Source organism: Marmota monax, unplaced genomic scaffold (assembly GCF_021218885.2).
Source record: "Marmota monax isolate L192 unplaced genomic scaffold, Marmota_monax_Labrador192_F-V1.1 WCK01_AAM20220418_F8-fsc00227, whole genome shotgun sequence".
NCBI classification, from domain to species: domain Eukaryota; kingdom Metazoa; phylum Chordata; class Mammalia; order Rodentia; family Sciuridae; genus Marmota; species Marmota monax.
The window spans coordinates 2466517-2479370 of record NW_026695208.1 but is presented as its reverse complement, the minus strand read 5'-3'; the positions used below and the strand labels follow the sequence as shown (position 1 = coordinate 2479370).

At 32.1% G+C, this 12854-nt stretch overlaps 1 protein-coding gene across 1 annotated transcript in view; it reads right to left on the bottom strand.

Moving 5' to 3' along the window:
• Positions 1 to 218: 218 nt before the first annotated feature.
• Mei4 (meiotic double-stranded break formation protein 4) overlaps positions 219 to 12854 on the bottom strand; it is a 198573-nt gene continuing 185937 nt past the window's right edge. The window contains exon 5 of the mRNA XM_046430445.2: positions 219 to 2809. Coding sequence (XP_046286401.1) covers positions 2543 to 2809 — 267 coding nt within the window. The 3' untranslated portion in view covers positions 219 to 2542. The remainder of the gene's footprint in view (positions 2810 to 12854) is intronic.

The window sequence follows — 12854 nt, the reverse complement described above, 5'->3', positions numbered from 1 at the left end:
TATGAATATATGACCAGTGAAACTATATCATGAACAACCACAAGAATGGGACCCAAAGTAGAATAAGTTATACTCCATGTATATATAATATGCTAAAATATAATCTACTATATGCATATCTAAAAAGAACAAGTAAAATAAAATGCTTAACTTAGTGCCTGGCTAGTATTATATATGTATTACTATTATATATGTATCATTTATTATTATTATTCATTTATAAAAATTTTATTATGTATTTATTTAATGTAAATATCACATAATTTAATTAATCATGTACTATTAATTTATTATATATAAGAAAAACCATGAGTATTAGCAATTATTATCATTTCCTCCAGTTTTAGTATTATTTTATGGTCTTTATTTCCCAGCCTTATCCAGTTTCAATACTGCCTAATTCCTACTGTCTCCATTCTTTATATTCCCCAAACTTTAATTCTAAAATTAGAAATTAGCCAAATCTAAATTACTATAATATTATTAACTACTATAATTCTAGGTTGACTTTCTTACGTTTCTTCTCTTTCCCTCCCTCCCTTCTTTCTTTCATTTTTCTCTCTTTTACTGAAACATACAAAAACAAATGTCTCATTTTATTTTCTTTTTTAACAGCATATTTAAACCTCAATACTAAACTTATTGCACATTTAACTCTGTTACTGATTGAAACAGAAGGTAATGAAAGGTTGGGTATCATATTCTTGCCTGAAGTTAAGTGCTTACATAAAAAGAAAAAAAAATGGAGATAAAATATCATTCTATTTTATATAGTAATAATGATCCTAACATCTCATATCTCCTATAATAGATAAGATTTGCAGTTTAACTTTCAGACCTTGAAAGCTTGAATCCTACTGGAATTAAAAATTTGTCTAGTTACAAAAGTTTCATACTGATCATTATGTTGGTTGGGTGCAGTGGGAAAAGGGCCACTGTGATGCACTGCTACTTAGGAATCTTTTTAAATAAATATGGAAGAGAGAAGATGGACACTTCACAGGAAGTGGGTTTTGTGTAATCTTACCAACTGAAGTGACTGACAGAAACCTTAAGAGGTGTTTGTAGGATCCAAATATAGAAAGACCTCATCCAGGATCTAGAATTTTTGTGTTCAACTGGTACTTGTGTTAGAATACATTATTGGCCTCTAGTCTCCACTCTCTCCTGTATTCATGCCTTTTGCCACATAGCTTTGCTTTTTCTCCCACTACAAGTGGAGTGTACTTTGCTATTCCTTTTCTTTGGGCTTGGTTATTTGATGTACTTGGGCCAACGTGTGTGGGTGCAAGTGACAATGTGATATTTCTCAGCCCAGCCTTTTTCATCTTGCTCAACTGTCACTGCCATAAGAAGAGCTTCCTCTAAATAGCTGCTTCTCTGTCAGCCTATATCTGAGAATAAGCACATGTGGAAGAGACCAAAGCTTGACTTGTTGCAAGAAATCTAACACAGTGTGTTAGGGCTTTGTGCATGCTAGGCAAGTGTACTACCACTGAGCTATAGCCTCAGTCCAAGTCTTTATTTTTTTAAGAAAGCTAGACACCCCCTTTCCCCCATAACTCTGGCAGATGATATAATTTTATATATATTGTTGAAGGAATTAGCAAGGTTTTTTTAGTACCAATGGCATTTAAAAATGACAGTTAAAATAAAAATCACATATAATTAATAAAGCAAATTTATATTTGGTGTACTTCAAATTGCACAATTAGAAAGTATATAATGTGTTCTATTAAGCTTGTTGGTTGTGCTTTTAATAATTGAAATGAAGTCAATTAAATTGCATAACTGGAAAATTCAACCAACACTTTTATATAAGTATAAAGTATATTTTCTGGTTGGATTTTAGAATTTATAGAAGCATTGTTAACAACTTAATTATATACAACTTAACTACATTTAAATAATCATAGCAATTTTGTAACACAATCAACAATCAAAGCATGTATTTGTTGAGAAAAAAAACAATGCACATTTTAAGGAACTAAATAATACTTTCAAAAAGATTTGACGAATATGTTCATTATATAAAATTAAATGCTCCGAAGTTTTCCAAATATTAAAAAATTTCCTCCTTCTTTATAAGTACCCTCTATGGTAACACAAGAGATGTAAGCACAGTTATGTAAGAAAATATGTTTTAAAAACTGCATTTATAACTAACTGTTTTAAGCACTTTGTATTGATAAAGCCACAGAATTCTAAGATATCCTTCATTATCTTTTAGAATCTATTACATGAAAATCTTTCACAATTTAAATATTTGTTATGAGAAAGATAATTAAAGGTCCATTTTTGAGAATAATAGAGCTAGACTATATTGAGTGACATAAGATACAATTACATGGGAATGAGGCAAGTAGTCTCACCTGAATAGACTGATTTTAATATAGAAAGATGACTCATAATCTATTTATCCACAATTGAAGACTAACCTTTAAATTGAATTAATGATTACACTTAGATATCAATTTAAAAACATTCATTTAAAATATTCTTAAAATATTTATGCACAAGATCTTCTGATATTTGTAAATCATTAGGGAATTGAGTTATTTTCAACAATTTCTATCTCTGCTGAGTTCAAGAGAATGCCCAGTCTCCATAAATAAAAAGTAAACAGAGGAAATGCATCAGAGAGCTGGAAGATAGTTTCATCATGGTTCTGAAGAAATCTCTTGACTTCTGGGTCATCATGCCTTAAATTGGCAGTGTGGTCTTTGGTTTCCATTTGAAGAAGCTGCTCTAGAACCCAGAACAAGGAGAAAATATTTTCATAGCGTGTCACATCGTAACTGGCTTGTACCTACAAATAAATAACAAAATATATTAAAAAATAGGGATTGATGGGGAAGGAGAAGGGACAGGAAAAAGAGGAAGGGTGGAATAAATGTATGCTATGTACATACATGAATACACCACAGTGAATTCCACATTGATTTATATCTATGAATCACTAATTAAAAAAAATATAAATAGAACAAAGACCAGAAGGAAAATGGGGAGAGAGGAAGGAAAGGAAAAGGAACGTATTGGGGACTGAAGTTGAGAAAATTATATTCTATGCTTATAAGATTAAGTAAAAATGTACCCCAATACTATGTATAATTCACTATTAATAAAAATAAATAAAAGAAAAAGCATTTTAAAGGAAAATAAAATCATTAATTCAAGTCCAGTTGATAGTCTTATTACCTATGTAATTTTCATAATTGGTATTTTGAGATGTTCTGGCTTAATTAAATTTATCGTGGTCCACAAAAAAAATGTGAGTGTAGATTAGCTCATTAAGATGCCAAAAAATATTTTCAGAAAAAGTACAAGTTTCGGATTTATTTAACATTTTCTGTCTTCTTTTCCCTTTGATTGGTGGAGGAGAGGAAAACAAAGAAGAAAATTTCTAATTTTCAAAGACTTTATAATCATAATGAATGACTAATGACTTATTTTTCCCTTGACAATTTATAAAGCTTCAAGTGTTTTTCTTTGAACTGCTATACACATTGAGCATCCCTAAAACCCCAAATCCCTTAATCCAAAATGTTCTAAAATCCAGAACTTTTGAGTGTCCACATAATACCCACAAGTAGAAAATTCCATACCTGACTTTGTTTCTGGTTGTACTCAAAATGTAGGTGCACTACAAATACTGTGTAAAATTACTTTTATAATTGCATAGGGTATATATGAAACACAAATCAATTCTGTGTTTAGACTTGGGTTCCGTCCCCAAGATATCTCATTGAGTATATGCAAATACTTGGAAATCTGAAAACATCTGAAATAGGAAATATTTCTGGTTCCAAGAATTTTGGATAAGGAATACTCAACTTGTAATTAATTACTCAGATTATCTGAGAATACTTGGCATAGAACCTTACACATAACAATATTGAATGCTGAAGCCAATATTTTCTCAAAGATTTCCAATACATGATACTTCTGCCAATGGTAATATGAGGATATTTGGGAGTAGGATTTTAGGGCCATGTTTGGATGAAAAATTCACTTCCAGAGCAGTAGAGTTATGATCATTAAGTGACTAGATGTGGTCTCATGCTAAGTGTATGCAAGCCGCAGACTACCTGTGAGTATGGATACTCCAGATACGTTCTCTGTGGCTACAATGCAATCTCTCACATCTTAGACAAAGTCCCTCCTATAGCAAGAGAGTTTGCACTCTGGGATCCAGAGCCATGGTCTTTGAATGTGCCTATGTTTTAGACATTAGCTCAGATACCATACAGAACTATGCCCTGCACTAACCCTGGAACACTACAACTCTGACCATGACTGTGCTCCCATTCTCAGTTTCCTGTTTCACAAGTATTCATGCCTTGCATACTGTTACCAATGCAGCAGTGGGTGTACCAAGAAGCAGTGCCATCACTGGCTGAGGTATCACAGTAACAGTCCCTCAATATGTCCCTATGTTTCAAGGATCAGGTCTATGGATGCTTTCTACTCATCACTCTTGTGCTGAGAAAACCTTGAGAAAACCTCAGCAGACTTTCCTGGTGGAAGAAAAGAGTTTGGAAGTACCATAGTAGACATCACCACAAAAGATGCCACTCAATAAGGATCTCAGAATATTCATCAAGACTGATCTCATCAGCAGAGCTGCAAGACTACAAAGCTGTGCTGTCACTGGTGTTGGAACAACTGCCCCACCCAGTAAGTATCCTCCTACTCCATGGCACAGAGGGGAAGGCCTTCCCATACCAAAATTGGCCTGTAAAGTTAGAGATGACTGTTCTATCAAATGCACAGATAACAATGTAAGGCAATAAAAAACGTGAAAAATTAAGGAGACATATCCCTAAAAAAAGACGTAATAATTTCCCAGTAGCTTATCCCAAAGAAGTGAAGATTTACAAAATGTGTGATGAAGAATTCAAAATAATTATTTTAAAGAAGCTCAGAGAAATAGTTCAACAAAATCAAGAAACAATGAATGACCAAAATGAAAAATCGAGCAGATAAACTGAAATTGTTTTTAAAAAATAAAGAAAAATTGAAGCTGAAAAATAAAATGAATGAAATAAAAAATGCAGTTGATAGTGTTAATAGAACTCATCAGAAAAAAGAAAAATTTACTGTAAATATAAAAAGAGAATGCAAATAAATGAAGAAGTTGAGTATGATTATGGGATATTATCAACAGAGTAAATCAAGTCAAAGGAGTGAGAAAAGGGGAAGAGAAGGACAAATGAATAGAAAGCTTATGCAAATAATTAATAGCTAAAAATCTCTCCAAATTTAGGTAAGTTTATAAACATCCAGGTGCAGGAAGGACAAGTCTGCATTCTCACTGATTCCAAACAAAAGTGCACCAAGACAAACTTTAATCAAACGGCTAAAAGTAAAGACAAAGAGGATTTTGAAAGCAGCAAGAGAAGCTTATCACATCTATGCAGAACCAATATAAGCCAGGAGTATATTCAAGGTACTAAAGGAAAACAAACAAATTCCAACCAAGAACACTTTATTTGGCAAAGGAAAGAGTTCATCATCATCTGAATTCTCTTACAATCAATGCTAAAGGAAATTCTTTAAGCTAGAAGAAAAGGATGTTATCTAGTAATACGAAAGTATAAAACTCAGTGGTATAAAAGTACACAGTCAAATTCAGAATATTCTAATGCTATAAAGGTGACATGTGAATTGCTTATATATTCAATATAAAGGTTAAAAGAAAAATATTTAAAATAATAATATCTATAATAACTTGTTAATGGATACACAGTATAGAAAATATAAACTATGACACCAAAAATATGAATTGTGGGAATTGGAATAAAATTGCAGAATTTTTATAAGACCAAAGATAAGTTATTTTCAGGTTAAAACAGCTTATTTTATAAGCTATAAGACTGTATGACTTTTTATAACCACCTCATATCTAATCACACAAGAGACAGTAAGAGAGGAAGAAAGGAACAAAGGATCTATAAAACAACCAGATAAGAACAAAATGGAAGCACGAAGTTCTTACTATCAGTAATTATGCTGAATATAAATACATTAAAGTCTCCAATCAAAAGTCAGAGAGACCAAATGAATAAAACAAACAAACAAACGAAGACCAAGTAAATGCTGTCTAGAGGAGACTGACTTTACCTTTAAGTACATATATACACTGAAAGTGAAGGGATGAAAAAGATATAACATGCAAATGGAAACCAAAAGATGGATAGTATGGCTACATAAAAACTCAACCAAAAATATTTTAAATCAAACTTGTAAAATTAGACAAAGAAGGTCATTACATAAAGATAAAGGGTAAGTTATTCAGAACTGTAAGTACATTTGCATCCACCATTGAAGCACCTAAGTATATATATAAAGCAAATTCTAAGAGTTCTAAAGAGATAGACTCGAATATAGTATTAGTAAGAGATATCGATATCCAACTTTAAACAATGGATAAATAATCCAGATTCAAAATAAATATGAAAACACTGGACTTGAACTATACAGTAAATGTACCTAACAGACTGACTTAAAACATTCAATCCAACAGCAACAGAACATTCATTCTTCTGAAGTGAATACAAAGCTTTCTCTAGGAAAGATCATACTTTAGCCTACAAAACAAGTTGTAACAAATTTAAGATTAAAATCATATCAAGTATATTTTCCAACTAGAATCGTAGGAAACTAGAAAATTCATCAATAATGGAAATTAAGCAGGTTCCTTAACTATAAATCTAAAAAGAAGACATTAAAATATATCTTTAGGCAAATAAAATGAAAACACAATAAACCAAAAATGGGATGTATTAAAAGCTCTAAGAGAAAGTATGTAGCAATTAATGTTTATATTAAAAAAGATTTCAAATAAACAACATAACTTCATACCTCAAAGACTCAGAAAAAGAATAAACTAAACCCACAGTAAAAGGAAGGAAAAAACAAGTATCATGAACATAAAAGAAACAAAGACAAAAAACAACAGAAAAGATCAATTAAATTAAGAATTCATATTTTTTAAAAATAAAAACTACAAAACTTTTGGCAGGCTAAGAAAAAAAAATAAAAACTCAAATAAATTTAAAAAAATGAAAGAGGAAGCATTATAACTAATACCACAAAAATACAAAGAATCATAAGAAATTACATGAACATTATACACCAACAAATTTTTTAATCTAGAAGAAACAGATAATCCCCGGACACAAACAACCACTAAGAATGAATTTTTATGAAGAAATAAAAAAATCAGAATAGGCCAATAATAAATAGGGAGACTGAACTAGGTAAGTTTCCCATCAAAAAACATCCCAGAAGCTGATTTCTTCACTGCTGAATTCTACCAAATTAAAGAAAAATGGAATACTTCTACAATGAAAATTATTAAATACTGAAGAAAGAAACTAATTATCTCAGAAGATGGAAAGACCTCCCATGTTCTTAGATAGAATTAAAATTGTCAAAATGGCCATAATACCAAAAGCATTATACAGATTCAATGCAATCACCATCAAAATACCAATGACATTCTTTGCAGGAAAAAAAAAGTTCTAAAATGTATTTGGAAGAGTTATAGACACAGAGTAGCCAAAGCAATCCTCAGCAAGTAGAGTGATGCTGGAGGCATCACAATACCACATCTCAAATTATACTACAGAGCTATAATAACAAAAAAAGCATGGTATTGGCACCAAAGCAGACATGAATACCAATGGAAAAGTAGACACAGAAACAATTCCACATAGTTACAGACATCTGATACTTAATAAAGTTGCCCAAAACATACACTGGAGAAAAGATAGCCTTTTTAAACAAACAGTTCTTAGAAAACTGGATATACATATGTAGAAGAATGAAAGTTGACCTCTGTCTCTCATCCTGCACAAAAGCGAACTGAAAGTGGATCAAAGACCTAGGAGAAAACATCATTCACAATAAGTATAAAAATTCCCAAAGTACTTAGAAATAAATTTAATGAAGGAGGCAGAAGCTCTTTAGATTGAATACTATAAAATGTTCATGAAAGAAATTATAGACAGAAATAAATGGAAAAATATACTGTATTTGTGGATTGAAAGAATTAACATTAAAATGTTCATAACACTGAAACCAATCTACAAATTCAGTGCAATTCATATAAAAATTTCAGGGATACTTTTCACAGAAATAGAAAAAAAAATATTCTAAAATTTATATGAAATCATAAAAGACTCTGAATGCCAAAGCCATCTTGAACAAAAAGAACAAAGCAGGAGGTCTTACACTACCTATCTTCAAAATACACTATGAAGCCACAGTAATCAAAATAGCATGGCACTGGAATATAGACAACTGACCAGTGGAATATAATAGAGACCCTAGAAAAAAGCCCACTCATCTATGATCAATTAATTTTCCACAAAGTTGCCAAGAGCACATAATGGAGAAAGAGCAATCTCTTTAATAAGCAGTGCTGGGAAAACTAGGTATCCACACATGGAAGAATGAATTTAGACCCTCATCTTCCACCATTTACAAAATTCAACTCAAAAAGGTAAGAGATTTAAGTGTCAGACTTGAAACTAAAAACTGCTAAAATAAAACATAGGGACAAAGATCTGCAACACTGGTCTGTGCAATAATTCTTTTTAGATATATCCCCCAAAGCATAGGCCAGAAGAGAAAAATAGTCAAATGGATTGTGTCTAACTAAAAAGCCTCTGCATAATCTATTTAATCATCAAAAGAATGAAGAGTCAACTTACAGAATTGGAAAACATATCTGAAAACAATGTACTTAATAAGGGGTAAGTATCCAAAATATGCAAGGAACACAAATAACTCAAAGTTAAGAAAATATAAAGTGATTTTAAAATAGTAATTTCTTAAAGGAAGATACATAAATGGCCAAAAGGTGTAATCATCAAGGAACTGCAAATTAAAACTACTACGAGGGGCTGGGGTTGTGGCTCAGCGGTAGAGTGCTCGCCTAGCATGCATGAGGCACTGGGTTCGATCCTCAGCACCACATAAATGTAAAATAAAGATATTGTGTCCACCTAAAACTTAAAAATAAATAAATATTAAAAAAAAAAAACTTACTACGAGATATTACCTCACAACTTTTAGGTTGGCTACCTTTTTGATGAAAAAGTCTAGAGATAATAAGTGTTGATTAGAGTTTGAAGAAAAGATAACCCTTGTACATTATTGGTGGACAAGCAGATTAGTGCAGCCATTTGTGGAAAAGTTCCTCAAAAATTTAAAAATAGAACCAACATATAAACCAACATATAAACCAGCAATGCCACCACTGTGTGTGTGTGTGTGTGTGTATATATATATATATACATATATATATATGGACATTATTATGTGTTATGGACATTTTAATGTTAATTCTTTCAATTATATATATATATATATATATATATATATATATATATACACACACACAGAGGAAATGCAATCAGGATGTTGATGGGACCCCTGTACTTATGTTCAGTGCAGCATTATTCATTATAGTCAAGATAGGGAATCAACCTGTATGTCCAACAATGGATGAACTAATAAAGTAAATGTGAAATGTATTTCAAGGACCACTAGTCAGTTCTAAAACAAAAGGAAATTCTGTCATTTGAGACAACGTGAATGAAGCTGATGGACAACATGTTAACCAAAATACGTCATGTCACTTACTTAAAGACAGATACTGAATGTTCTCACTTACATGCATAATCTTAAAAAAAAAAAAGCTAAACTCATAGAAACAGAATAAAACATTGATTTTCAGAGGCTTTTAGATGGGAAGATTGGGGGTACGTTAGCTACAGGACACAATTTCAGTTAGATAAGAAGAATAAGTTAAAGACTTCTATTGCACATCATGGTAACTACAGTTAACAACTATATATATTATGTACCTAAATTGGTTAGGGCTTTAAGTTACAGTGGAGTTTTGTGAATCAAATAATTACTCTTTTCAAAGTTATTTAGGTTATTTCTAGTTGATAATGATTTTCATGTATAACACAATTTCATAAATAGTAAAGAATTCCTAATCTATACCAATCAAAAAATAAGAACTGATTTCCATTTTGATAAAGACAGGGCACCCCAGTTCATTTTAAGACAAGGTGTTTAATAGGTAGAGTGGGTCTTAGCATCTTGCCATTTGCTTTGAGGATCCCACTTTGAGCATGTGTAGCAAGTGGATTGGGGTTCCAGCTGCAGTGTCCCATTTCTTTATGCTCTTCCATACTTTTTTCTCTTACCAGAATTTATCTGTATTGGGTTCCAAATATATCCTAAAATGCCTATTATTATAAGTAAGTTGATTAACTTTTTGGCTTCAAAATATCAAGAGCTTACAGAATATTAATTTGAAACTAACTCCATTCCCAACTCTATTTTTTAGGGACAAGACAGGAAGGCACATACATGTCTTAGCAGTCCTCCCTCTTAACAGGACTAAAATGGCATATCTGTGAGGGAGATCTTTCCTCTAGTTTCCAAATTTCTTTATTCTGGCAGCTGCCTCTTCTGTTTAATCATATGATCACACACTTGCTGAATTGTGACATAAGCAGAATGAAAGCTAGAATAATTGGTTTTAGGAAGAAAATTCCCAATACATGTGGAAAAGACTTACCTGGAAAACACTCAGGTGTTCTGCCTGAACATTCACTCTGCCAGAGAACTAAATGAACCTTTGTACACACATGGGTTGCTTTGATCTGACACAATGTTGTCAGTACATCTTCCACCTAAGTCTTTCATTATGAATGAGTTTTCAGAGGAAGCTTCTATACCATGGCTACTTCTCATTATCTGATCCCATTTTACATAATGGGAGTCTTCACATGAGGAAATGCTTCAGTAGTAAACAAAACAAAACACTAGTTTTTTTTCTTTAGCTTAATAATCATTTTTTTTATTTTTTTAATTAGTTACAGATGATAGTACAATGACTTTGACATATCATACATTTGAATCAGAAGGGATATAATTTCTCATTATTCTGAGTATACAGGTTGCAGAATCACATTGATCATGCAGTCAACTAAATTTTTTAAAGAACATTTTCAAAATCAAAGTATTTATTTATTTATTTTTATTGTTATTGTTCTTGAATCGTGCTTGAGAAAGTAAAAATGTCCAAATATTTTTTAAAGGGTGTAAAATATTAATTTTTATTTATATATTAAATTATACTTCAAAATGTAAATTCTAAAGTTCAGCTACAGACACATGATACTAATTCCTCATTATGGTTCTAGTTGTAATTCAGTGAAAGTTAACTTGACATTTTAGTGGAGACTTACTATCCTTGAAGGAGACAGTGCTAATTGCTTAGGCCATATCCAATTTTTCTTCTTCATCAATACAACCCCACTTTTGTTCAAGGTAAGAATAGATGAAGCAAAATTTTCAAATTCTCCAGTCACCTTTTGGGCTAATTTTAAGGTGCAAGTAACTGGGTGGGGCTCTTGGAAAAGTTAATTAGTGGTAGGACAAAAATGTTGAAATGAACATTTTGCTCTCTCCATCACTGTTCTTAGTTGGAAATTTAGACCCAGTACATGGAGGTACAATAGCCATCATCAGATAAGCAATCTGGTTCACCCATAGATATAAAGGGTCATATTCTGAAGGGCACTATGCAGCTCAATATACCCAACAAGGATGCCTGCACCTTCTTCCATGTCAGCGTTCCCCTCTTCCATTTTGTTCTGCTGAAATGGGAACCATGAGAGTTCTTCCAGACACAGAAGAAATTTTTAAAGTACTTTAGCCTTGAAAAGGTGCCTCCTTAGGCTATTTCTGACATAAAATAGATAAGAGATATCTAAAGGGGAAAAAAGAATGTCACATTCTTAGTCAGCAGAAAATGTAACAAAAGGTACTATATATTTGCGGTTTAGTTTTTAATTGGGATGTTTATATTTCATGCTATAAGATATGGAAATGTATTAATCCAATGATTTAATAACTTATGCATGCAAGCCAAGGGCATGCAGAGGTGGAGTCTGGCCTGTTAAGAAATAAGCATGCTGCTGTGGAAGGAGCAGATACACATTTTCCTTTTTGCTCCAAAAGCAAGAGGAGAAGGCAAAAATTAGAATTTTACAGAGGAGAAAATTAAGTCAAAGAGTATAGCCACATAATCTAAATGTTAAATTAAATGTTCACTGATTATAATATACCATTAGCTCAGTTTCCTATGTGCCATATTTTTCTGGACAAAAGCATTAAGTAAGATCCCAACAAAATTAGTTGTCTTCTAAAAGAATGAATTCAACACAATCCTTTAAGGAAAAGGTCAGTTGTCACCATGATAATTAAGTGGGAAACTTATTCTTGACTTTTAATAAATTGTCCTTTTTTATTTAGTAGAAGGCAGAGAAGACAGTAGATTTTAGTCTAGTATTCTAGGGGGATGAATCTAGGGGTATTAACTCTGTCTGAGCCATTCACTAAGCAGCTTGCAGCTTCAGAAGTACAGGAGAAAGCTCAAAAAAACTGACAAGCAGGGGCTCACCAGGGGTTAGCACTTATTGTACCTGACCATGCTTGCAACAGTGCTCAAGGACAGAGCAGAGAATCATGTGCAGATTTATATACATAAGAAATCAATAAGCTTATGATTACAATAGAAGCACACATTGATTTATACTTTGTCTATTACAAAGGTTGTATTATATGCTTTCTATCTCCCCACAACCTGGGTGCTAGTCCCATAGTGAGGAAGTATAAAGCTCTGGTCAAAGCATAGTGCAGTTAATTAGGGAAGATTTCCTGGTGATGAATTGTGAGCCAGAGCACAAAGGAAGTGAGGGGTATAGATTGGTGAATTATCTTTTGATCAAAGTGTTAGAAAAAAAAAGAATAAAAAGGAC